General features: G+C 43.4%; 4 protein-coding genes across 22 annotated transcripts in view; 3 read left to right on the top strand and 1 right to left on the bottom strand.

Annotated features, from left to right (window-relative positions):
• Window positions 1–3,255: 3,255 nt before the first annotated feature.
• Window positions 3,256–7,446, top strand: LOC143376744 (glucose dehydrogenase [FAD, quinone]-like). Its single transcript, XM_076827388.1, has 5 exons — window positions 3,256–3,693; window positions 4,108–4,543; window positions 5,439–5,835; window positions 5,945–6,227; window positions 7,026–7,446. Exons 1-5 carry the CDS (start codon window positions 3,286–3,288, stop codon window positions 7,389–7,391), a joined length of 1,890 nt encoding a protein of 629 aa, XP_076683503.1. The 5' UTR covers window positions 3,256–3,285; the 3' UTR covers window positions 7,392–7,446.
• A 274-nt stretch (window positions 7,447–7,720) lies between these two features.
• On the top strand, window positions 7,721–9,796 carry Trprs-m (Tryptophanyl-tRNA synthetase, mitochondrial). Of its 5 annotated transcripts, none has more exons than XM_076826743.1 (6): window positions 7,721–7,929; window positions 8,002–8,169; window positions 8,605–8,867; window positions 8,936–9,069; window positions 9,162–9,432; window positions 9,530–9,796. In XM_076826743.1, the coding sequence occupies exons 1-6, from the start codon at window positions 7,849–7,851 to the stop codon at window positions 9,753–9,755; spliced, it is 1,143 nt and encodes a 380-aa protein (XP_076682858.1). In that variant the 5' UTR covers window positions 7,721–7,848; the 3' UTR covers window positions 9,756–9,796. The 5 variants fall into 5 exon arrangements, with proteins under 5 accessions (XP_076682858.1, XP_076682859.1, XP_076682862.1 ...); XM_076826744.1 differs by having other exon boundaries at window positions 7,724–7,929; window positions 8,948–9,069; XM_076826747.1 differs by having other exon boundaries at window positions 7,761–7,916; window positions 8,657–8,867.
• Window positions 9,748–11,972, bottom strand: LOC143376424 (NAD(P)H oxidoreductase RTN4IP1, mitochondrial). The gene is made up of 6 exons (XM_076826742.1): window positions 11,428–11,972; window positions 11,111–11,343; window positions 10,590–10,799; window positions 10,406–10,518; window positions 10,069–10,336; window positions 9,748–9,977 (listed from the first exon to the last, which is right to left on the bottom strand). The coding sequence occupies exons 1-6, from the start codon at window positions 11,675–11,677 to the stop codon at window positions 9,870–9,872; spliced, it is 1,182 nt and encodes a 393-aa protein (XP_076682857.1). The 5' UTR covers window positions 11,678–11,972; the 3' UTR covers window positions 9,748–9,869.
• Window positions 11,973–13,795: 1,823 nt separating this feature from the next.
• The window catches only part of Sif (guanine nucleotide exchange factor still life), a 42,016-nt gene continuing 29,963 nt past the window's right edge, over window positions 13,796–25,848 (top strand). For 4 of the 15 annotated variants that reach the window (XM_076826722.1, XM_076826729.1, XM_076826724.1 and 1 more), the window contains exons 1-7: window positions 13,798–14,007; window positions 17,272–17,939; window positions 22,088–22,272; window positions 22,407–22,525; window positions 23,699–23,906; window positions 24,205–24,461; window positions 24,758–25,316. In XM_076826722.1, the coding sequence (XP_076682837.1) occupies window positions 17,773–17,939; window positions 22,088–22,272; window positions 22,407–22,525; window positions 23,699–23,906; window positions 24,205–24,461; window positions 24,758–25,316 (1,495 nt within the window). In that variant the 5' untranslated portion in view covers window positions 13,798–14,007; window positions 17,272–17,772. Of the gene's footprint in view, window positions 14,008–14,995; window positions 15,134–15,482; window positions 15,507–15,829; window positions 15,928–17,271; window positions 17,940–22,087; window positions 22,273–22,406; window positions 22,526–23,698; window positions 23,907–24,204; window positions 24,462–24,757; window positions 25,317–25,848 lie in introns of those variants that run through there. The other 11 variants (XM_076826728.1, XM_076826726.1, XM_076826730.1 and 8 more) reach the window with 8 other exon arrangements.

The following is a 25,848-nucleotide window of genomic DNA, read 5'->3' as shown; positions in this document are numbered from 1 at the left end:
GATAGATATGTTTATTTCCGGTTTTGCTCCAAGATGGCTGCGGTTATTCCGATCACTCCCTAGAGAATCACTAGGCAAATTGAGAGAATCGCGACATCTGGCGAGGAGAAGATGGAACAAATAACAATGGCCGGAGGCGGGCGATTTGAAAGTATATAGCGATAATCTTTGTCGAATAAAGGCAGTCGCACATTTTGGCGAAGCGCGACGATACGAAGAAAAAAGTTTATAAACAATTGCGCAGCGACAATTAATTAATTATTATTATTGTTGAATCCGTTTATGACATTTGTGCATAGTTATGTTAGATTGTACATTGTCGATCTATTCTGCCTAAATCCGTTTTGATTATTATCCAAGATTTTGTTCCTTTCAGCCCATTTGGTTATTCTGTTATTTATTATTCGTTCGATTGTTTTGCCCATGCAATTTGTCAGAGCTGTTGGTCTTAAAGCGTAAAGACGCCTTTTGGAGGACTTTCGACAGTCTTATAGGCGCCTTTGAGGCGACGTGTGCTATCTGGGTAATAATAATTACAATATAAATAAAGCTGTGAAATCAAAATGAGCTGCAAGTACATAAAGGTGGTTTCCAACTGCACTTAAGATGACACAACTAACCAGCGGCCATGGCCGTGATGGAAACACCGGTTCCCGTAAGATCACCGAAGTTAATCATCACGGGGCGGCGTACTGGGGAAAGATGGGTGACCATCCATCACCTGTCTCCCGGTGCGTCGCTGCTGCTGGGACCCGAAGGAGAGAGGAGGGAAACAGGAAAAAAATGACTATCGTTCGTTGGGCAATATAAACGAAATGCTTGAAACGCCATCCTGTGTGTTAGAAACACACAGGAAAACAAAAAATACAATATAATACAAAATGACACAACTACATATACACAGCTAAGATGCTGTGTTCATACATTTCATTACCCATATCGCGGACATTTTAATAATGTGAAGTTAAAATGTAGGAAGGTGTCTGGAAGTCAAATATTTGACGTGGCCAGGCACAGTATTCTCAGATCATCAATACCCATACCCCCCCTCTCGCAGGCTTTCAGAACATTTGTCAATTTAAAACTCTGACAGTATGAGTACATTTTCATTATATTCCGTTTTAATATAATTCTTATTCATCGACACCTTGACCTTGTCTGGCCACGCCAAGTATTTGACTTCCAGGCTGCAGACATCTAAGCAAATGTATAGATGTTATATTTTATCTTCACTTTATTAAAATGTCTGGGATATGAGTAATGGAATGTATGAACGCCGCATTTTAGCTGTGTATATGTAGTTGTGCCATTGTAAGCGCAGTTGGAAACCACCGGATCTTACATTGTGTTACACAGTGCCTTTGCACGTTGCTGGAAAGCACCTTTATGTACTTGAATTCAGTTGCTTTCCACCGTTTTAAAATATCCAAGCTTCGAGGTTTTCTCATAAATTCTTTTGGCATGCGTTTATTAATGCCAATGATGTGCTGGATTGCGAATTTTTTTATATTTTTTTATATTTGATATGTGTCGAATTGAGAACTTCCTTCTGTTTTGAAGTCGGTTAATAAAAGTAACCGTAAACAAATTTTAAATAAATAAATATAGTAAATGGAAATGAATTTATATTGAGTCTGATTTCATTTTGTTTAATTAAATTTATATTATAATTAATCAGTATCGATAACCATCTTAAATACGTCTTAATGATGAGCTAATTTATCGATAAGTAGGTCTTAATTACTTACGTCTTTCGAACGCCTGCTTCAGTCCTAATCCAGGCCTGTTTAAATCGTCTTTAATACGCCTTTTGGACGTGATTAAGGCGTCCTAAACGCGTGTCAGTCTCGTTTGGTAACATCAGGCGCTCAGAATGCATATATTGTATAATTGCCTGTGTACTGTGTGTGGTAGTTATTTTCATTCCAAATATACGACATTTATGACACATTTACGACATTTACGACATTTAAGACACCTGCCGTGTATGAAATAAAAAAGTCACGTCTTTACCCAGTTCTGCTACAATCACATAAATGCATCCGTATGTATGTACATGGCTTTCTTGTGACGACCGCCTCTCGCGACAGCCAGAGGACCACACGGAAATCGGCACACAAAATCGCTGGGGTTGAGGCGCTGAGTCGGCACACCTGCCTATTTATAGTTTAAGAGTGTGCATTATAAAAGGAGATCCAGATAATTGGCCTAGAGGAGGCCGGGAAAGGGGGTAAGTAAAGGGAAGTTCGGTTACCCGACCGAACATTCCGATTTTTTTTAAACTGTGCAGATTTGTGGAGGACCTCAATAGACCCAACGATTCACCCTGAAGAACCGAAAATGTGCACGAACGAAAAATTGCCTGACCCTTCTATCGAAGGTCCTATACAATCCTGCACAGTTTAAAAAAAATTGGAATGTTCGGGTAACCGAACTACCCTTGTGAGCCAATTTCGCGCGCTTCCGTGTCACCTTCTGGGCAAGCTGCCCACGTTTTCGCTTCGCTGGTGTCTTTACTGGTCTTTTTGGAGCCCCAGAAGCTTCGCATTCTTCCCTGAGCCTAACTCGTCGGTCTCTGTAATAGTACATATTACGTTTGAACCGTTTGTGTTAGCAATAAACTTACGCAGTACCTCAGTTTGTAGCGAGATTGCTGCGGTATCGGACGTGCGTTACGCGTTGCGTTTGCACTTTAATGTAAGTACAAATTTTGTTATGGGGCTTGATAACAGTTAGTGAGTACAACTATTTGCAAAATGCCAAAAAAAAAAAAATACGACGCAAAAGACAGGGCTCAGTCCTGCAGATTCTCTAGCAAGAGTCATCAAAGGCGATACTGCGAGCAATCACGCGCCTCGCTGTGTTTCGTGGTCTTCGATATTAGATTTAATGAGTGAGTACCGGGGATCGCAGGTCCTCGCTCGCAGCGAGGGAGCAAAATTGTGGGGAGGGTAGGTGTTTCCCGAAAATCCGGGGCCAAAAGCATTTTAATAACCCGAGGAAGACTGTATATAAAATCGACGCAGCATACACAACTGTGGGGATCAGGAATCCCCACCATAAGGGAGGACACGGAATACCGAAGACCGGAGGAGTCGACGGTAGCTTAGGTGGCTAACAGCGCCTAACGAATCTGGAGATCGCGGGTTTCGAGTCCCGTGCCGGGGCCTCTCCTTTTCCGTTATCCTGCGCAACTTGTTGTGTCCATATCACCGTCTAATCGCAACACGGGAAATACAAATTCGGCAACGGTTGTTACAGAGTTTGCTGACTATCAACATAAGCATGGAGGCCATTGGTAGACAGTGCGCGTTTTGGACAGCAATAGCACACCTCCCTAAACTGAGCTTCGTGGTGTTGCTGCATGTGGTGATCTTCTTGTACAGGCCCGATATAATCGATCTTGAGAACAGAGTAACACCAATACCGCCAGCAGGTATTCAAAGTAATTATGATTTCGTGGTAATCGGCGCCGGATCGGCTGGAGCTGTGGTCGCCAATCGTTTGTCGGAGAACGGGAACTGGTCGGTGCTGTTATTGGAGGCTGGTTCGGACGAACCACTGAAATCTGACGTGCCCATAATGTTCACGGACCTTCAACAAGGCCCCTACGACTGGCAGTTCAAAACGGAACCGTCGGACAACTACTGTCTGGCGATGAACGACCATCAGTGCAACTGGCCGCGCGGCAAGGTATGTAGGTATCGAAGAATCCGATTCATTCATATCTTCTTCTGGAATTTCATAAAATAAGAATGGTAGATTAGCCAATTATCTACGACACATTCAATTTTTGAACGAGGCTTGGAAAACTAATAAGAGGTATTTCTGAATACTATACATCAGTTATAAAGTCAGTGATTTTAAAAATATCTTCCAAATTTTCCTACCTGCAACTCCTTTCCATTTCCTATACACGTAGGTATTGTTCCATACAAACCGGTCAAAACCTTAATTATCTTCCAACCCCTAAATAGTTATCTCTATTTAATCCAAGCAGCTCTCTCCAAACTTTCAATTTGAAAACTGCGCGGAGCCGTCGCGAATTATTTCCCCAACGATCGCCACAGAACGGAAGAATCAATTTTCTGTATTGAAATGTTTAAGGTTCTCGGTGGCACCAGTGTATTAAACGCTATGGTGTACATGCGTGGTAACAAGAGAGACTATGACGGCTGGGAAGAGATGGGCAATCCGGGATGGAACTACGAGAGCGTGTTGTCGTACTTCAAGAAGTCCGAGGACATGAGGATCCCCGAGTACCAGGATTCGCCGTATCACCAAACAGGTGGATACTTGACCGTCGAACATTTTCGGTATCATTCACCAATCACGGACCACTTGGTGAATGCAAACATCGAAATGGGGTACAAGCTGCAGGACGTGAACGGGGCGAATCAAACAGGGATTATGTTCACCCATGGAACGCTGAGGAACGGGCTGCGGTGCAGCACAGCAAAGGCCTTCCTTCGGTCGGCTTCCAATAGGAAGAACCTGCACATCAGCACGGAATCGATTGTGGAGAAGATTTTGACGTACCAAGGTGATTCGCTCGTTGCTTCCCTTTTTGTTAATTGGAGTTTGTTAGATAAATGGAGTTCTATTGAGTGATAGTACCTATACCTACTTGAGGCTTTCAGTGGCTCGGCCGCTGACATTGCAGTTGCTTTTGGATGTAAACTGCATCCTTTTGTAAACATATTTCAACGTTTCTTACTCCTGATGACACGTGGTGCTATGTATATTTCGACGACAGTTTAACCCTCGCCTGGCGAATGAAGATCCCAATTTAAGAACAAAGGCCCAGGTGACAAACGTTCTGATGGACCCATTTTTTCGGGAAAATGAAAAGGTAGTTTACTAATTTTCGGGACAAGTGTAGTAGTAGGGAAAAAACGTAGTGTTTGGATACCTATGCCTAATCATTATTTTTTTTGGAGGGGCATGGGGCCCTGTATGGGGCTTCCGTGCAGGGGCCTAGGCGGCAACTGCTCATCAGCCGCCCTGTTAAATCCGCCACTGTTATAAAAGTTATTAGCATTACTTTTTTGGGAAAGAAAGGTTTTTAGATTATAACGAGATTGGATTTCGATGTGAAAGCTTCCTCGGAAGTGTACATGAACGAAATTACTAAAATTGATGGGTAAAAGTGATTCTGCACGTGACACCCGTACGCTAGGCAAAACGCAAGATAGTATAAACTTATAGTTTTTGTTAAATAAATTTCCGAAGATGGCGTTGAAAAACGGACAGTTACACTAGAGTACCTCCTTAAGGTTGCATGAAGAAAAGACTATCTGTAGAGTTCAAAATATTGATTATTATTTTACTGTAAAAGTCTGAAAAAGAAGGCACAGCCTGTCGCTCTGACCCTTGCAAAGTTAAAGAGTACCTGGATAAATAAGGTACATTTAAAGCCATTTTGTGTCAATTCGCAGATTCACGCACCACGACCGCCTACGGCGTGGAATTTCGCGCGAAGGGGATACCGCTCAAGGTGACGGTCAATCGTGAGATTATTTTGTCAGCTGGTGCGATACAATCGCCACAGCTGTTGATGCTGTCTGGTATCGGCCCCAAGGGCCACCTGAAGGAAGTGGGAATCCCTGTGGTTCGTGACTCCCCCGGCGTGGGCCAGAATCTTCATGATCATACAGCGATAGGTGGTCAGGCGTACGTGATAGACCCACCAGCGGACTACAAGGGCAGTAAACCCTTCACCTTTAATATAGCAGACCCTAGCGAAACAGAGTATTTAAAAGAATTCGCCTTGAACCATACTGGAATCTACTACGCATTAGCATTGGCTGACGCTGTGAGTTTCATTAACACCAAGTAAGTACAGCTGGATCAACATGAAACACATATTTGAAGAGGGCTTTGCGTTTCAATCGGTAGCTTGCCAAAACTACTCACTAATCCTACGGATAAATCCTGCTTCCAGATACGCAGACGAGTCGGGGGATTACCCAGACATACAGATTTTCTTTGGCACCGTGTCCGAAGTTGGATATGGCGCTTATAGTAAGGGGGCTGCTAACTTGCAGAGCGACGTTTACGAAAATTTGTACGCGAATGTCGGGCAACTAAACGAAACTTACCAGGCATACCCAGTGCTGATGAGACCTTGTAGCAGAGGATACATCAAGTTGCGGTCAAACGACCCGTATCAGCATCCGATCATCGTTCCCAATTACTACAACGTTGATAATGACCTCGATGTGATTGTAAGGAAGCCTAACTTCATCTGATTATTTAACAAAGCGGCAACTATAATATTGATTTTCGTGAACAAACATCCTGACATCCTGACTGTCTGTTTATGCTGTATAAAAATCACATGTTTATACATATAGATGCTTCACAAATGTCCCATAGATTGGGAGAACTTGGGCGGGTTTGGACCTGGCTGGCAACGAAAGTTTTTTTACAAGATATGTTTCTACAGGTCTTAAGGCATCCAAAATGCATAATTATTTACCCTGCAGGCGATTGGAAAAGTTATGAATAATAAGCGAATATTAAAAAAAAATATTTTTCCGAAAATTCTTTCCGACAGATATATAGATCTTCAGAAACGGTATAACATTTCAATATTTTTTCGATGTCATTTGTAATTTACGAGTTACAAGCGCATAAGAAAACGGGTAGGTACCTAAGTGAGGAACGAGAAATGCAACACGAATTGACCAATTTCATTCTCCTTTTAAAACAAACTACCTTATGTTCGATACCGTTCACAGTTTAAGCCTTGGATGGCGCACAGCTTTTCCCCCATAGAATTTTTCCCCACAATTTCACTCGTCTACAGATCAGAATAAGCTTTTATATAAGAATCAATCTCGTTGCAGTTTAAAATCCTGGTATTCTCCACGAAGTAATATCAATAGTACGTAAAACATGTAGGTTGTTATTTAGGATGGGTCAAGATAGACCCTGCATCCGCCAAGCGAGCGTTAAACTTTCTTTTCACCGTTACTGTAATTAACGTCACACTGACACCCATCTTCTTTTGTTTCACACAGGCAGAAGGGGCTCGGTATCTCTACGACCTGATAAATACCCCAACGATGAAGAAGCTGAATGCTCGACCAAACCCAAACAAAATTCCAGGATGCTCGTCGCTACCGTTTCCATCAGTTGAATACTGGAAATGTTTCGCTCGCCAGTACACGTTCACGCTCTACCATCCAGTGGGCACGTGCAAAATGGGGCCTAAGGACGACCCGATGTCCGTAGTTGATCACAGATTAAGGGTCCACGGTGTCAATGGTCTGCGAGTGGTCGATTGCTCGATCATGCCGCGTATCGTTAGCGGAAACACGAATGCACCAACCATAATGATCGCCGAAAAAGCTGCTGACATGATTAAGGAGGACAACGAGTCGTAGGTGGCTAAATATTGTCGCGAGTAAAGCAAGCGATAGTAAGTGCTTCGAGAAGGAGGAAGAAGCTGCACGCAGTTTTATTTAAATTTCTTTTTGTTCAAATAAAGTTCATTTGTTGTATCTAAAAGAAATAAAGAAAACAGTTTCTGAAAATATTAAGAAAACATTTAAACATCCTTTTCATTCAAGATATTTGAATTTTGGTGCTTTTGGGTTATTTTTCCTACGCGATCTGGCGGCTGATATTAAAACCATCTAGCAACCCTGCACATGGCGCACATGGCTCCTGAGTCCATGTTAATACATGCAGCGTATACACTTTGTTGTATGTATGTACATACTACTCACGTAAATACTTACCTATATAAGTATACACTTTGTGATAAATGGAAAATGAGTGTTTGGTAACTTAACGGAACTCTCTAGTATACGTCAAATTAAGTGTGGTCAACCCTTGGAAATGTTTACATTGATGCGAAATGTGATTAGGCTCGAAAGTGTCACCCACGCACCCGTAGCCATAAGAAAGTACAGTCGAAAGGTTAACTCTTACATTGCATCCAAAAGCTTACACAAAAAATTGTTGTCGTATGCGTTATAACATCAGTTACAGGTTTTTAAGAGTAATTACTCGAAAAGGATATTTTCGGGAATTCAACCGACTGGAAATGTGCATTTAGGAAATTACTTGGGTGCCATACAAAAATGGGTACAGCTACAAGACAGTGGAGAAAATGTTCTTTGGAGCATCGTAGACATGCATTCTATTACTCTACCGCACGTAAGACCTTACCTATTATCTCTTATAGAAACCTTATTTTTTCTTCGACAAACGTGCTCTTACTTAAGGGGGAAAGCCACTGTGAAATTTTTTTCCGATTTTTCTTTTTGTGCATTTTCATAATATTTGGGGTCCCAAAAATACACCTGCACAATTTCAAAGAGGATCTCGAAAAATTCTGGGAGCTATGGAAGGTTTTATATAGGTAGCGCAGCGCTCAGAATCAAGTGGACTGTTAGGTAACTTTGAATGCCTTGAAAATAGCCTTTATTTTCGCCCGTCACAGTGGCTTCCCCCTGATATGCTAAATTTCGATTTACCATTATCTGCCATCGCTTTAAGCTTTGAAAAATAATGCCAGATGATTCTGTTAATTCCATTTCTGAGCGAAAGAAAAATATGAATGCTATTGCGATTAAAGGTAAATGTCCTTAGGATCCCAAAGAATTGCGTGATAATATACTAAAAATGACGGCAACGTTATTAGCGTGCGGCATAGATCCAAAGAGGAGCGTACTGTTCCAACAGTCTACAGTACCAATGCACGCGGAACTGTGCTGGATTCTTGGATGCATAACAACTTTGGCAAGGTTAGCGCATTTACCCCAGTACAAGGAAAAGGGTGCAACATTAAAAAATATTCCTTTAGGTTTATATGTTTATCCCGTTCTGCAAGCAGCTGATATATTACTGTACAGGTAAGCGTTTCCCGTGCGCTAGTCGGGAATCCGTCCTTCGACGCGTAACATAACGTTAACGTACAAAGTATATGTTCTAGAGCGACTCATGTTCCTGTTGGACAAGATCAACACCAACACATTCAGCTGGCGCAAGATTTAGCTATTTCGTTCAACAAAAAATTTGGAGAGACCTTTCCTGTACCGCATTCTCTACTTAATGGTAACATTTCTCTACGGTGTTTTGAATAAACATCTATCTTACGCTCCGGATGCACGCGCGGAGCATTGTTGACAGAGTACTGTGTCCCACAGACAACGCTGGTCAACGAATAAAGTCTCTACGAGACCCTTTGAAGAAAATGTCGAAATCAAGTAAGGACCCGAAAACTAGAATAGAAATACTCGACGAACCGAATATCCTGTTAGAGAAAGTGAAAAAAGCTGTGACTGATTGTACATCGAAGGTAACATACGAGCCGGAAAGTCGACCCGGCGTTTCAAATTTAATCACCATTCATTCTATGCTTACTGGGAAAACGACAGACCAGATATGCTTGGAAATGCAGGAATTGGACACTGGAATGTATGTACATGAAAGCCTTTGCATCTGGCTCTTGTAACCATTACACATTTCGCACTTGCACGTTCTGTTTCTCCTTTCTTTTGCTTGTACAACACAGGTACAAATTAGTGCTGGCTGATGTAATTATAGAAGAATTATCTCCGATTCGAGAAGAATATGCGAAGCTGATTGTGGAGCCTGCGTATTTACAGCAAGTCTTGAGGGATGGTACAGAGAAGGCAACGGAAATTGCCACCGACTGTTGGCATCAAGTTCGAGACAAAATAGGCTTCGGAAGTGATTTTCTACGTGTAACTGAGACAAATGTACAAAACGTAATGTAACGTTAGTGTTTATTGACGATAAAACGTTCATTCTTATCGAATATGTTTGCGAGTCCCTTTGTTACATAATGTCACTTCTACTTGTCAACATATTCTCTTCTCTCGTTGAAAATACTATCTCATGTCTATCACCAATTTACCCCGTAAGTGACCTTGAGCCACTCTGTCGTAAGCTAATGGTAGTTCTTCAAATGGATAGACTTTTTTAACCACGGGGACTACCTGAATTTAATCGGGATAAAGTATTATAAATTACGCCGCAGTTACTTAGAGCATCTAGAAATATGCGAGACTATACGTAATTGTACTATACCTCTCCGCTTTCAACGAGTGCGTGAAGAATTTTCATCCCCGTCTGCGAAGGCGCGAAGAATCCCCACTTCACGAAACTCCTATTATCGGCGGTTGGAATGTTATACTTCACTAATTCGCTTATATTTTTCACCGTCCCGCCTATCAATCCATGCTGATCGATATTTTTTAATAACGGTGAATTTAAAGTTATATATGTACAATGCGGATAGCCCCTTGATCTTATCTGGTCGGGTCCTTGATTGGCGCAATCCAAAATTATATTGTACCTATGGCACGAGTTGTAATCAACATTTATATCAGAGCAACTGTTCTACGTTGCTTGACGAATTACGTACGGGCCCTCTGCGATTATTCTTGCATCAGCATCGGCAAATTTATAGTCGATTACTGCGTCGGCTCCCAATTTATCTACTAGAGATACGGCGTCGCTACTACAAGTGGTAACAACCTAAACGTGATATTTAGGGTAATAATTAACAAACGGGGTGATGACTATCGCTAATCTCGTGAGTCGCGTACATGCATGTTCCAAGCCTTTGAAAGTTGTATTGCCAAAGATCCCACTCCACCTGAACCACCTAATATCAAAACTCTGTTATTCTTCCTGTTGGCTAGCGTACTTTTATAACACGATCCACCGGTAATCCACAAAGCTGACCATGCTGTGAGTCCAGCGTATAATATACTAGCTGCTTCTATGTACGAGATATTTCTAGGGCGTAGGTCAACCTATGGAGAGATATCATTTTGAGATGTTAAGATAGTTTACGTATTTCGTGTGCGTTCACACCGCACACACCCTTGCGTATTAAGGGGGAACGTCTAGAAGATTAATTAATATATTAAAATTTATGCATGTTTTTCGATTTATTTTTTTATACAGTCTCTTAAGACATTATACTAAAAGTAGGTAATAAATTTTTTCTGTGAAAACTGTAAATTATTCCTGAAAAACAAATCTTAAAGACGTCTTACTTTTCCAGCCATCACAGTGGTGTTCCCCCTCAATAGCGAGGGAAAGAAATAGCGTTGTTATTTACCAAACTGTTATCGACAACTACGTAACTGGCATGACAACCCTGATGTTCTACGGGAACTACACCCCACACTTGGTCTCCTAATTTTAACCTATTGCCCACGCCGTGTCCTTTCGAGACTACCACACCTGAAAAGTCTCTGCCTAAAGTTAACGGAAGTTCCAATTCGTCGTATTGTCCATTGGTAAGATGCTTTGCTTTCCGCATGAAATTCAGAACTGCTGATCCGTATCCTCCTAATGACACCGTAAAGGAAATAAATATATCTTTTCGGGGTTAAACCGTGGAAAGGAGGATCCATAGCGCGTGTTATAATGTACTTGTCATAGCGATGTCTATTGGATTTACGCTAGATGCTTCAACCTTCACTAGAACATCCGTTGGTTTAGCTATCAGCGGAATTCTAACGCTTAAGAGTTTCAATTCTTCCAGACCACCGTAAGAATGTATCTGCCAGGCTTGCATTTTATCCTCGATGCTCTCCTTATGTCTCAATGACAATTTGCTAGCAGAACGCACCGAAATACCTCCAACGGATGATTTCAAGTGGAATGCGATCCTCTTTAGCATGGCTTCGAATTAATTTCAAACGGATACCACGGAAACATAAATCTTAGAAGTGAGGTTAGGTGCTCCAAAACATGTACTCGCGCTGTCTGGCTTTTTATTTACACCGGGGTATCGAAAACTGTTTATGTACACAATACAAAATTTTCATTTAAACGTATAATTTTTAACACTCTGCCGTCAAAGAATATATCACGCCTGACTGCTGAACGTGAGTTGAATGTTAACTATCTTGGGGTGTCTTTTTTCCTTCAGTACAGTACTGTGCTGTATACACATTTATACGTATGTGGTATATGTATGCATGGCGGCATTCTTATTCTGAAAATATGTCGCGTGTATCGCGAACAAGTTCGACGGAAAATTTTACGCATGTATTTTGTAGTGTAACTACAAAAACCTTTTACTATCGTGAGATAAGTATAAATGTAGCGCGCCAACTATTAATGGAATGGGCTCCTGATTATCAATATCCTTATAATTCTTTAAAATGACATTACTTCTGAGCAAAGAAAATCTTTGAAAATATTTGCAATCAAATTAATTTGATTTATATTTCCGCAACAAAGCTACATATATGTATTTACGATAGAAAAGTAGAAATCCAAATATTCAAACACAAACTTGGCGGGCTAAAACAGAATACACGCGGCGCACTGCACGGATTTTTTCGCAAGTTCATCGATGCTCTTGCAAAGCGCGATTGCACTTCATTTTTAAATGGAACCATAGAATTCTTTTACGTAGGTTGATTTGACGATTCTTTCTGCGTATAAAGTGTATAAGGTAATGCCACCGAAAATCAATACTTTACGAGACATTTCAATTTATGTATTTATACGATAAGATTGTTAGTAGGAATCTTTTTCAATTGGAGGCGCTACTTTTGGTCACGTTATGATAGATGGCGCGCTCTATCCAATTCCTAAGGAGTGGGCATTCTACACCACGAACTTATGTTTAAACATTTAGACTTTCACTGCTCTAACGTGAATATTCTAGTTGCGAAGGTTTGTTTAAAGCATCCACTTATTTTATTTCCCACTCAATATTAAGGCTAATTCAGACACGCCGAGTGGCGAGTAATTTAATAATTTACCATTGTTTTACTAAACTGCTCGACGAAATATTGGTGTCCACACACGGTAAATTACTAAATTACTCGCTACTCGACTAAACTACTTCGACGTGTCTGAATTAGCTTTTAACGTTACGTATCAATGGACAGTTTCAAAGGGCCATTGTTTAAAGTATTGCACAAACATATCCGCATATCAAGGGCGGATCCAGAGTAATAAAATAGAAAAATATTATGACGTTGTATATTATTCTGTGTAAATAATTAACGTGAATTTAATTATTTAGGTTATAGTATCAGATAGAGATATTAAAATATAAGTTACAAGCAAATTTTAAATCTTGTAAAAGATGATTAAAAAATTTACTTATGTACTTTTACATATTTCCGCCTCTGTCGCATATAATGAAATCTATTTCAGATTAAAATACAGATACATACGCAATAAGGGACGCTAGAAACGAGCGAAGCTGAACGCGTCGACTGGATCGAAGGGTACTGACGATGTTCGAACACGCGACGAACTTCCCCGTAAAGTTCACTGACCTGCTGTTTACCATTATTATTACCCCCATTAGTCAACGCGTGCGAACCGAATTCCACCGTACATTATTATTCGAATTTTAAAAAGCAAATCGCTGAAATGTGTTTAGAAACATCCCCCACGAAGATGACATATTTCCGCCGATGTCCAAATCGTTCGCGTGGCGGACAAAAACGTGTAATATGCATATTTATACTCCTTCAAATTGCGATTCTCAATCCATAAATAGGGATGAAAGTGGGAAGTGGAAATAAGAGAAATGCAAGCACTGGATAGAATACTCGAGCCAAGTAATTTTAGACGATTCCAGTATAAAGCAGGGTATTGTAGCCGCACGGTCTGCGTAAACGCAGTTTCGATGCTCCCCGCGAACGATAGAAGCGAGCGAGGCGAGGGTGGTTTCTTCGTTTCGTAAGTAAATGTGCGAGCGCGCATGTCTGATATCGATCGCTAATCACTATGGTTACACCTCGGTATAGAGGCAAGATAGCGACTGCGACGGTGACGACGACGACGGCGACGACGACGACGACGACGGCGACGACGACGGCGACAGCGACGACCACGACCACAACCACGACTACGACCGCGACGACGACGACGACGACGACAACAACAACAACAACAAAACAACAACAACAACAACAACGACAACGACAACGAGGACGAGGGCGACGACGGTGACAGCGATCGCCCCGTATTCGTTTCACGGTGAGTTAAATGGCAAATCGAGCAATGCCACTCGATCCCTGTGACCGGTGAAGTCCAAAGAGTGGACCAAGAATTGAGATCGAGAAGCGGGCAGGACATAGCGGCGCGAGATAACAAGCTACCCCGCGGTGCGAGCCGTGCCATTCCGAGTGCAAGTATCCCGGTCCCGGTGTGTCCGCTCCGGTTTAGTCACCGGAACGGCCGAGCGTAGGCGAAAAGTAAGGCTAGCCGCGAAATACGCGGCGGGGAGGAAACGAAGGGAAGGAGGCGAGCAAGCTGTGGATAAAAGTCCGGCGGAGAGGAAGCAGAGAGCGGAAGGTGACGAGCGACAGAAGGAGGAAAAATCGAGAGGCCGCGAGAAAGAATGGGCAAGGGTGAATGAGTGTGGGAGATGTAGCGGCGAAGAGGAGGGGAGGGGGGTGGTGGAGAGGGGTCGAGGAAGAAGGGAGGAATAGAAAACGCATACAGGGCTGTTCAGAGTAACATGGAGCGCATCGCGGGCGCAGCAAGAGAGGATATTGACATTTTCGGTCGAGGGGCGCGCATTCGTAGAAGAAGGGGAGGTGGGTAACGGGGCAGTCGCCTCTTTTGCTCGATCCTGCAGTATCCATGGCTACGTCGCCCGCGAGGATTTCGCGCGAAATACCGGAGATTTTGGATACGTAATCGTCCGCTAAGGAGCACCGTCGCTCGAGTGTTAGCCGCGCAACCGATCCTCGTCGAGGCGTCGTCGGATAAATCGTCGTTCGCTCCGTATACAGTTATAACAGGTGATCGTTCGGGAATTCATTTGCATTCGGGAAGGGTGGATACCGCGATCCTGCCCCTCTACTGAAGCCACGGTAGCCCATCCCTTGTTTCGTCCCGTTCCTAAACCCTCCCCCCACCACCGTTCAATCATTCCATCCCTTGCCACCCTTCGCGACTCTCGTCACCGTCTCCTTTACGCTCTACGCTTCCACCACCCCCCTCCCCAGAAGTATATCCACTTTTACTCGCTTCTCTTTCTCACGTTTTCATTCGTTTTTTCCCCCCTCGCCCCCCTACCACCCCGTGTCGTCCCACTGCGACGGGGGCCAGGAGCTTCGGACGCGTCGAGGCGATCGCGGCGAAGACATCGCCGATGGTGAGTTTCATTCTTGTGGGCAACGACGGCGGAAGGAAAACCATGCAAGTGAGCGGGTGTGCAAATGCGAAGATGTGATTGTGCGTATGACGGGCAGGGCGAGGAAGTGGGGAGGGCGGGCGGGCGGGGACGGAAGAAGGGAGGGGCGGCGAAGGTACCGGGAAAAGGGGAGGAACAGGCGAGGACGCGTAAGGAAGAGAGCGGAGCAACAGAGAACGGCAGAGGGTGCCGAAAATGTGAAAGCCCGAGAGGGTCTCGATCGAGGGGAGCTTTCTAGATTCGTGGCAAGTGCGAGTAGCTAAAGGGGCGTTGATTCGACCACGCTCGCCGAGCGGTGCGTCCTGCCTGGCGCAGTGTTTACTCCAGCGCCAGGGTGAGGTACCCCTGACTAGGCGGAGTCGGGGTTCGTACGTTTCGACGGTGCGACCGGTCTCGGTGTTGCGTGCCGTCCATCGACCGGGCGACGATCGCGTCGAATGCCATGTAACGGAATGTATTCGAGCCACTCCGAGCTAGTTCAGCTTTAAGATACCGACGATCAGATACTTGACTCGCTCTCGCGACGGGGAAAGGCAACGGAGGTCTTTCCATCCCCTGCTATTTTTATTCCCGTGCGCGGACTGTGTACAAAGAAACGAGAAGTACACGGAATACTCGGCTTGCTATAATTATTTCCCAGCGACTAATATCTGTGTGCGAGTGTGTGCGAGAGAGTGTGGGCGTGTATGCGCGCGCCTGTGTCTGTGCGCAAAAGGCTGACCGGCACAGAAGGCGGTGGTTGAGGCAAGTGACAAGTACGTATAAACATAGCAGGCACTCGGTGCGATTTTCTACGTGCAGAGTGACGTATCACTTCGACGAAGCGTAGGCACCGGTTCACTAACCCACCCCGCGATCCCACCCCTATTATTATCTGCGACACACGTCCACGCAATGCCCCGCTTCGCTTCATTGACCTCGCCAATGTGTCTATGCCGCTGCGTTGCGACCAACTTCGCAATTACCTATTCCCCGACGTAGAGGCAACACTCCCGCGGGGGAATGTTTAATGCGCGCAGCTACGTGTGCTCGGGGCGAAGAATGCGGGCAAACTTGTCGGACCATTCCTATCGATTGATTCTCGTGCAGATGAATCTTGCTCTGGTAATGCCTCCATTCATTCGCGCGTGAGAATAGCAGCGTCAGTGTCAGTGTCAATGTCAGTGCGCTAGTGGCCTGAGACGTTTCACTATTTTCTTGCGGCCGATCGTGGCAACGTACGCGGACTTGTGACATTCGCGTGTCACTACGGCCAGTGACATGGCGCAGCACTGATGTGGGTGTATATCGATGGCTCGGTGCACAAGTATTTCATGTCCACTTCTTGTGAAATTTCGGGGAAGAAAAATGGTTCGCGACTGTTTCTTTGTGCTGTGTAAAAATCACATTTATATCCACTTCAGAAGTTTGTTAAAAATAATGTCTTTTCTTCATCGATTGCCCCCTGAATTAAGATTGCCATTAGATATTTAAACCTGTTTTTTTGTTGAAAATGTTAACATTGGGCGGGCAAGCACTTAGCCATCGATATGTCCGTGCACAGACTTTCAGTAAACGTAATAAAGTAATAATAATAATTATTATTTATTGCACAGTAGAGGTTACGAAAGAAAACTAATTAGAAAGTAAGGTACGGCTGTTGTTGACTTAACCACTTGAAACTACTTAAAACTAGCTAATTAAAAATCGTACTAAAACACGGACAAATGAGAAGACAAACGGTGATAAATTTCGTGTACAGTATATTATACCAGTCAGCTAGAATAATTCCTGACTGAGGGAAAGCAGTAAACGGGAAAGTGTTTATGGTGTCGGCGCATACGTTTAGTCGTACTACTGGCTACGGTGCTAGACCGCTTCAGCGCGTGACGATACGTTCTCCGAGTAAAGAATTACCGATTTCCAATCTTCGTCCGTTGCCGAGGATCCGCTTGTATATTTCCCACGAACGCCGATCTCTTCAGCTTCGCGTTACGATTGTTTACTTAGCTTTTTCGGTTTCTCCTCCCCTAGTAGAACGATAGAGAGGCGGGCGCGTAACGCGCTTAGGAAACACAGCAGAACTGTAAATTGACCTAATGGAATTATTGTATTTTCAGCGACCATGTCAGGGACTAGCTGATGACTTTTCCAACATCTGCAATGATGTGACAATAAAGATATCTTCTCCTACATCCTCTCTTATATCACGGGGCATCGTCCCTGTTACACAGTGCTTCCCAGAATAAAAGGAGAGAGCGGAGAGAAGTGGAGATAATACATCGCCGGTTGGATCGATGTTGAATCATAATTAAAGCAGTGCCAAAGGTCGACAGACAAGCCAATCAGAGGAGCGATCTGTGAGAATCCTGGATATTCGGGAGAGTATCGACGTGTCCGAGGGAGCGATAATGGGAGAGAAGTGAAAGCGAAAGGAGCACGCTATGAGAGATCGGCCGAGCGCATAAAAGGATCCGATTAGATTCCAAGGGTCAGGAGGGGACAGGGGAGATTCGAATTGGGCAGCGCTAACTGGTGGAAAGTAAATGCCAATTAATTGGCGAGAGGGGGCGTAGAAGGGAGAAGACTCGCAGGTGGGATAAGAGAGCGAGGAGAATAGAATGGGCAATAAGCTGTCTTGCAGTTGTGCTCCTCTTATCAGAAAGGCGTATCGTTACGAAGATTCCCCATGGCAGACAGGGGCTAGGGGCGGAATGGGCGGCAGCGGAGGGCGCAGGGGTGATACTGGCCACTTGCTCAGGTGCGGAAGCTTAAGAGAAAGGAAGAGGTGCGCATACCATACCATTCAACCATTCAACAACTCCATTCGGCTACATTATCAGTTTCCGTTTCTCTCGACGCCTCTCTCGTACACATATCTACACACAATGCATTGCGATTTGTTTGCTCAGGTAGAGCACGCAGACTATCTTGCGCCGATTACTGGCCTACAAATTTATATTCGTATTCAAACACCTTGGCAGCAATTTATAATTCAATCGAATCTGCCAATGGTTAATTTTAATTCGCGCTTCGTTAACCCTACACTGCACACGCGGGGCTCAAGTGAACAGTTCTCATGATATTGAAAAAGAATCAGATAAAGATCGCTTGTAGTGTTAAAGAGACATTGCTTTAGTATTTCATTGTGTTAGAAATATTTTTCTTCAGGACGTATCGGACGTGCTATGTTAGACAAGAGTATATGAGATTCGAAATACTTGAATATCCACGTCTTACGCACAGTAAATCTAGGGGTAAGGAACTCGAACGACAGTCGGAGTCTTATTTTTACTCCTAGAAAGGTGTCTTTTACTCTGCAACGCTTATTAAAGCATTATCTGCTAAACTTCTGACAGTGAAAATGCCCCGAATTCACAATTTTCTCGAGTTATAATTTATTTCTTTAAAACGGTTTAGTGAAAACAATTGAAACTCGGCAGATATTTCCATCTATCCATACGCTACACGTGCAAAAAAATTGAAAACTTTGGTACCATATCTTCAATATTTTTTCAGCTGTTTTATCTGTCAAGATCGTCCCTTTCCGCAAGAGTAGGTGTAAAATCAGTGAAGATTAAAATTGTTGTAACTCAGCAAGCATTTAGTGAATTCGTTTAAGAAAATTAGCGCAAATCAGGAAGGTTAAAAAGAACAATCTCACAGATTTTCATCAGCTTGGTACCATTTTGAGGGCAGGTCCGGTACGTCTAAAAATATTTTCTCTCAAAACATCCATGCATTCATAGATTTTGAGATTTTGGGGATATAGGCCTGTGAAGTGCGAGGCCCTTAATTTACGGGTGCACTGTAGGGTTAAGAATCGTTTGTAGGAGGTATTGTTTTAAAGTACCTGTCGCGCGGAAGTGTATCGATTCCTTTCTTCCTTGGAAAAAAGATATTTCAACGATCTCATCTAGAAACTAAAAGGAGTATTCGATACCTACGCGTTACTATTCCACCGTAGTAACGCGGCTGATCGTACTGAGAACGCACAAACTGTTCTACCTGGGTTCGCCTTTTCTTTCTTCTCCTTACTACTTACTGCTTACTACTTACTCTATTTTTTCCCCCTCTCTCTATTTCTCTCCCCCCTCCTTTCCCCCTCAATTTGCTAATTTATTTGCTGGTTGGTCCACTCTACGCGCACGCGAGCACATCCACGCCCACATACACACATACATACACATGTACTCGTACTCACATCTATCTGCGCGTTTAGGCAAGTCACTTTCTCTTCCTTTCTCTCTAATTCTCACTTTATTTTTCGATGCAATCTATACTGTTCAATCCATTCCTGGCCTTTCTGTGTTTCTTTACTGTACCGCTCGTTACCGATGTCTCGTCCATTCATTACGATCGCAGTACATTCGCAACTTGCCGTGATTTGTATATAAAGTACAACTGTTACGTAATACAACTGTTTTACATCGACGTCCAAGATCCTATACCGTGCATAGACGTTTCTGGGGGCATATTTATACATCTATCTACTGTGGCCCGATGGAAAGAAGACGGTTGAAATGTCGCAGGGGCAAGAGGGGTTCTTCGCTCGGATTGGCTCCCGCCGCCCGTGTCCCGTTTGCTTACTTTCTATTCGTCGACGTTGTCGCGCCGGCCAATAGGGACACACTATTCGGACCTGACGTTCGGACCCTAGAGTTTCTCGACGGACTTCTTTCCATCGGGGCACAGTGCTTATTAAGTACATGTACTGTGATCCGTTCGGTAATTCTAAAACTTGATATCGTCCGTTTCATTGCTTTACTTTCTGCTTCAATCGTGTATCGCGTGCATACATAAGTACGTAACGTATGTATGCACGTAATACGCGTACACGCATACAAGCATACGCGTTAGCGCGACACCCCTCTCTCCCTTCTGCTAGCTCCCTTTAGACTTGATTCTGCGACCTATGCCGCGTTTGCATGTCGAATGTCGGAACTGCGAGAAACAGATGCACGTTGAAATTCACGAAATCCTCCACCTACACGAGACAGTGTTACCTATGTCCGTACACGCGTCTCTCACTGCGAAGGCAGGCGTTGCACAGAACACGATAATGGGATTGATATGCAATGTGTAAGTGGCATTTATATAGAGTACAGTACGCTAGTTGGTACCATAGAGAATGCATGCTATCCGGGAAACTAGCCGAAAGAATTCGAGTCGTTTGATTCTAGAGTGTCGCAAGTTAAGGGGGGATTCTCGTGTAACAGCTCCCGAAATTTATGATTTTTTGGGGGGGAAACTATTGTTAATATTGCATTAAACTCTTTTGGGATATAAGGAGGCATTTTTAAACTTGTAGATTTTTTTTATGTCGATCCTTTTTATTATTTATTAATTATTGTGCAATCTCTTCGACGATGGTGGCGTCAGGTGTAGCACCTGTCACAGTCATCTGATTGCGAAAAGCAGAATTTTTTCTTAAAGTTAAATAATTACCCTGGGACTGGAGCTAAAAATTTAATTTTAGTTTTTATTTATAATATTTGTTTCGGCGATGTAAAGAATAATATGAAAAATTTGTCTGAGAAAAAGCATACTTTTTCTTTCAAACGCTATAACTCTTTCAATTTTTCATGTTTTTTCTTTAAAGTGGGCCAGTCCCAGCGTAAACTATCTAACTTTAAGGAACTTCTATTAGTTTTGCAATCAGATGACTGTGATAGGTGCTACACACCCCGCCAGCAGGAGTTACATCGTCGAAGAGGTGGACAAGATTCCACAATAATTAATAATTATTAAGAAGGATAATTATTAAAGATGCCTCCTTATATCTCAAAAGAGTTTAATCCCATATGACCAACAGTTTTTTTAAAAAAAATCTTAAATATCAGTTACTTTTGGGGCTGTTAAAAGAGAATCTCCCCTTAAGGAGGGAACCTGGTGTAATCGGCAGAAATCAAGATTCTTTTTGGGGCTCGGAAACACTTGCGCCATTTGAAATTACCGGGTTAATTTTAAATAAAAAAATATCTGTTCACTTCTTCAAAAACAGAATAATATAGCCTGAAAGTTTTAAATAGATTACATGTATAGGTTCCTTACAAAAAAATCCCAAATAGAACCTTGATTTCTGCCGATTACACCTTTAAAAGGGGTAGAAATCTCTGTCTCGTGCGTGCAATGTTTTGTTTAAAACACCGATCCACTCGATCCTCCCCTCCGGTATGTTTCGTGTAATATGTAAGTACTATGTATACCTCGTCTCTGTGCCGATTTTCATAAGAATTTAACAGCGTTCGATGTATTTTATCGCACACGAACGGAGAAATACCACGAATGGAGAGAATAATCGAGAACGTTGTTTACAATTGCTAGCGAATGTCTCTAATCACTTACAAGGGAAGATTCCGAACCCTGAAATTCCAAAAATTCTGAAACTTTATGAATATGTAAGGGATTTCCTCCTGATTGCAAGGCAATTTTTTTTGCTGCCCAAAGTCACTCGAAGGGGGTGAAATTAACCCTTGAAAATTCGGCCATTTTTCGATCGTATATTTTAACTCGCGAACTATAAGAGATAGAAAAAAAGTTTCAAGACAAAAGTTACTTCTTTTAATTAGATCTATCATTTAGCAAACAAATTATTTTACAGTTCGCGAGTTATAACACAAAATCGGAAAATAACCGGATTTTCAGGGGTCAAATTCCACCCCTTTAGAGTGAATCTGGGCGGCAAAGAAGAATAGCCTTGTAATCGGGAGGAAATTCCCTACATATTCGCAAGGTTTCATCATTTTTTAAATTTGCGGGTTCGTGATTGTTCCCTTGTTAGTTAGAAACGATTGTCTCGGGAAGCTTCTCTTTTGTTCAGGTTACTCCTCGCCCGTCCGTTTCTTTCAAGTATTCCCCCTGTTTAATGAATCCCGATGCGCGAAAGAAACGTTCCTGCGTCGCGACGACCAGTTCAGTAATGAGATTTTTTAGGTTGTGGGCCGAAGTGTTTCATGTGAGCGCCAGCGGGGCAGGGACCGTGAAATGGCAGCTGGTGTCGGATGATTTAGTTCCTGTAAATATCACTTGCATCCAAGATTCGCCCGAATACGTCTTCCATATTACCGCGTACAATAGCCAGGTGGACAAAATTCTAGACGTGCGATTGGTCCAACCAGGTAAGGCCGATATTCCATTCCCTCTAGCAACGAGAAGATCGTCCGTTGAGACGGTTACTGTTAAAAGAAGGGATGGCGGAGAGAGACGTGCCAGTATGTGATTCGTTCTTTTCTTTCCTCCGGCACTGTTTAAGGAACACGTATCGGACAAGCCTCGGACTGCTTCGTTTATTGGAAGGATACAATGACTAACGACACGTGGGGATTGAATTTTACCTCCCCGATAGATGCCAAACAATTCAGAGAGTGTTGCGTAAGTTTAAAAGCCAACCAATTTGCTTGCGTTAGGTCTGTGGGAAAGTTCAGACGTTTTTCTCTTGTACCGTAACGGTCATTGGCGCGTAGGATTACAAGTTTGTAACAAACTGCGGCGAAAGAAGATTTCGTACATAATAATTCGTCAGTGGTACATATGTGCATGCATATTCTGATTCTCTCCAGTTGGCGTTACATCTGGGAACGCTGAACAAACTTATGACCACTACATGCGTACAGGGTGTTAAAAAGGGGTTGGTCACTGCTTTCAGGGGTGAATCTACAGAAAAGAACTTGCTGCAAAATTGTTTACACGCTTTGAAAATTAATGTTATTTAATTTTTTTCTTTGTATCAACATATCCTGCTCGCTGAAAGGAGGAAAAGTCTAAAAGGAACCATGTGTCGCAAACGTACCGTTTACTAAAAAAAAATTGATAAAGTTTTGATGATCTCTTCATCTATGCCAGAACTGTATCAATTTTTTTTTAGGAAACAGTACGTTTGCAACATATGATTCCCTCTAAACTTCCTGTTCTTTCAGCGAGCTGATGATGTCGATGTAAAGAAAAAAATTAACATGAATTTTCAATGCGTATAAATAATTTCTCGTTAGATCACCGATGTTAAGCATCACGGGGCGGTGTACTGGGGAAAGATGGGAGACCACCACCTTTCTCCCGGCGCGCTGCTGCTGCTGGGACCCGAAGGAGATAGGAGGGAACAAAAAAAAATGGGACTATAGTTCGTTGGGCAATATAAGCCAAAAATAAGCTTGAAACGCCATCCTGCTTAAAACACAGGAAAACAATAAAAACAAACAAACAATTTCGCATTCAACCCTAAAAGCAGTGACCACCGCTTTTTTAACACCCTGTACACACACCTATTGCTGGCTAATGGCCCCTTTAGAGCCCCGGCCCATTTCGCATGGAAAGTAAAAAATGCCACGCTCACCGTTATGCGAAGAGAAACGACAGAGCTCTCCCACTGAACGATGCTTACGTTGTTTTGTGTTTTTGCATTGGCCGTTGTGTGTTGGAAAGAGTCGGGGAGACGTTCTCGATATCGAAAGAATTGTGTACCCACAGCGTGAACACGAGTCTGGGGTTAAGAAAATCGATTCGATGGGACTTGAGTCATTTACAGTCATTAGTTAATTTTCCGTACAGTCACCGTCATTCAGGATTTCAAGGAAAGCGTCCTCTTCTTACTCGTTGAAGCTCGAACCACCAAACAAGCAGAAGATCAAAACGCGGAGAACGCCCCTATCTACGCCGGCGTCGCCGAGCAGATCCAGAGAGCCTCAATGCACATGTATGAACGCGGAACCGTTGACCAGACTTCGAAATCAAGACCCCAGATATCGGGGCTTCTGCGGTACGATATATGTATACATTATTATGGGTACTTTTTTAAAATATATTCCAGAAAAGTAATTTTAATTCAAATTTACGAAAACAATGAAAACTAAAAATATTACGCAAGACCGTGTAGGGGGGTTGGAAAACAAAATCTTACGAATTCTTATACCGGGACAGGGAGGTGGTAAATCGCCAAAATTACCCTTACGCAATTTAAGAACCGCCCCTGGGGAACTTGCACTCGTATTCGCGTTTTTATACTCGGCTGCGTGGTGTCATTCAATTGTCCCTTCATGGTCGCACGATTCGCGTAGTTACAGGTACCTCCACGCTTCCACGTACCATGGCGCGGTCCGCGGACATGGAAATGACACCGGCCCGTGAGAAAATAACCGCGGCGACGTCCAGCGCGTCGCTTTACGATAACGTCAACAATACTAACACCACACCTGGGAAGACACCGAAAGCCAGCGGCGACTCGGCGAAACAGAAGGAGAAGCAGACCGAGACGTGCCAGACCACGCCGAAGACAGCAAACGTTGGTATCGAAACGGTTACTGTTGGGTCGCAGGCAAGTTGTAAAACGACATTAGTGACACATTCAAAGTTCCCCACTCGCGAGGCGGAGGCGGCAGCGGCGGCGTTGGCGGCGCGGCGGATCTATAACAGTTATACATCCATCCCTGTGTGTGAACACGTGCTATTACATTGTAAATTAATACCCGCGCGCGTTCATTTCAGCGCCACTAATTCTAACACACCCTCCGCGCTTTTACCTAATCACCTATGCACGCAGATGCGCATAGGGCGGTGCACCGCTGTAGCTAGATAGAAGCGATGTTGTAAGCTGCTTACGTTAAATTACAGATCGATAGCCCGGAGGAGAAGGGCACCGCGGTCTCGCCGAAAAAGTCTCAGAAGCAAAGCCAAGACACCTCCACTCAGCAGAACGGCACTGAAATGCTGAAGTCGGAAGGCACTCAAGCCGGCGGTACTTTGCAGAACAAGTGTCTGCGGAAGGAGCAATTGCATCACACTAAGTCGGCCGATTACACAGACCTGGAGATGCAGAACGGCAATATCTTCAATATAGTGAATAACAATCACGGCGGGCGAAAGTCGAAGAGCAAAAGCACGGACGACATGAGAATAGAGAATGCGCAGAACGGTGGTATTAGCTTAGACTCCAACACCCTGAAGAGGATGCTAAAGCCTATGTCGAGCATCGACAGCCCTGTCACGTCGCCGGAGATGACCAGGAAAAGGCACAGCCACCATAGTTACCATTATCACCCGAGCAATAATAATCAGAAGTATGTTATACAAGAGACTGAAAACGAAAACTATGCGCATCCATATCGAGCTCCGTATAATAACAAATTCCAGGCTTCTAGAAGCGTGCACGACATGGGACGCCAGTATACTGGTACATACGACAAATTTTTATTCCAATTAAGATAATCCGTGGCAATAATTACGCGCGCTGTTCGTCACACGTGTCTCTTGCCATTTCAAACGACATGCGGCTCCCTGCGAATCACTTACCACTTCGAGCTTTCGGGGCCGTTTTAGTTTACCATCGATCATGACATTTTATGCCACATACACTCTCGTTTCTTTCCATACAAGGGCACATGTGTACCTACTGTGTATGTATTTGTACGGGGATTCGGTAGGCTTAGAACTTTTCTTACGTTCTTATGTTTTGCGCGTCTCTTCGGGGTCGATGCTTAACGGACGCTAACGGCGAATGCATGCCGATGATAGTAAGTCTATTCCAATCGATACCTTTCTTCTCTTAAAGGGAACGGCATCTGTGAGATTTAATAACGCGGTAACTACAATCTGGCGATATGTACCAGGGGTGTGCGAGTACCTTGAATTTACGAACTGCGTTTGAATTTTTCGAGCTGCTTGAAAATGAAGAAGTTTTTGAAAAGATGCGAACAGCATACTTG

Source organism: Andrena cerasifolii, chromosome 14 (genome assembly GCF_050908995.1).
Source record: "Andrena cerasifolii isolate SP2316 chromosome 14, iyAndCera1_principal, whole genome shotgun sequence".
Lineage (NCBI taxonomy): Eukaryota > Metazoa > Arthropoda > Insecta > Hymenoptera > Andrenidae > Andrena > Andrena cerasifolii.
The sequence above is the reverse complement of the archived record's forward strand: the minus strand, read 5'-3'. Positions and strand labels throughout refer to the sequence as shown.

Coding starts and splice junctions, on each gene's coding strand:
- LOC143376744 (XM_076827388.1), top strand. CDS start 3,286: ATGGAGGCCATTGGTAGACAGTGCGCGTTTTGGACAGCAATAGCACAC. Junction 5,836..5,944: donor GTGAGTTTCATTAACACCAA/GTAAGTACAGCT, acceptor TCCTGCTTCCAG/ATACGCAGACGAGTCGGGGG. Junction 6,228..7,025: donor ATAATGACCTCGATGTGATT/GTAAGGAAGCCT, acceptor TGTTTCACACAG/GCAGAAGGGGCTCGGTATCT.
- Trprs-m (XM_076826743.1), top strand. CDS start 7,849: ATGTTTACATTGATGCGAAATGTGATTAGGCTCGAAAGTGTCACCCAC. Junction 8,170..8,604: donor ATTCTATTACTCTACCGCAC/GTAAGACCTTAC, acceptor AAATGTCCTTAG/GATCCCAAAGAATTGCGTGA. Junction 9,070..9,161: donor ACCGCATTCTCTACTTAATG/GTAACATTTCTC, acceptor TGTGTCCCACAG/ACAACGCTGGTCAACGAATA.
- LOC143376424 (XM_076826742.1), bottom strand. CDS start 11,677: ATGCTAAAGAGGATCGCATTCCACTTGAAATCATCCGTTGGAGGTATT. Junction 11,344..11,427: donor AATAGACATCGCTATGACAA/GTACATTATAAC, acceptor CGGTGTCATTAG/GAGGATACGGATCAGCAGTT. Junction 9,978..10,068: donor CACTCGTTGAAAGCGGAGAG/GTATAGTACAAT, acceptor GATTAAATTCAG/GTAGTCCCCGTGGTTAAAAA.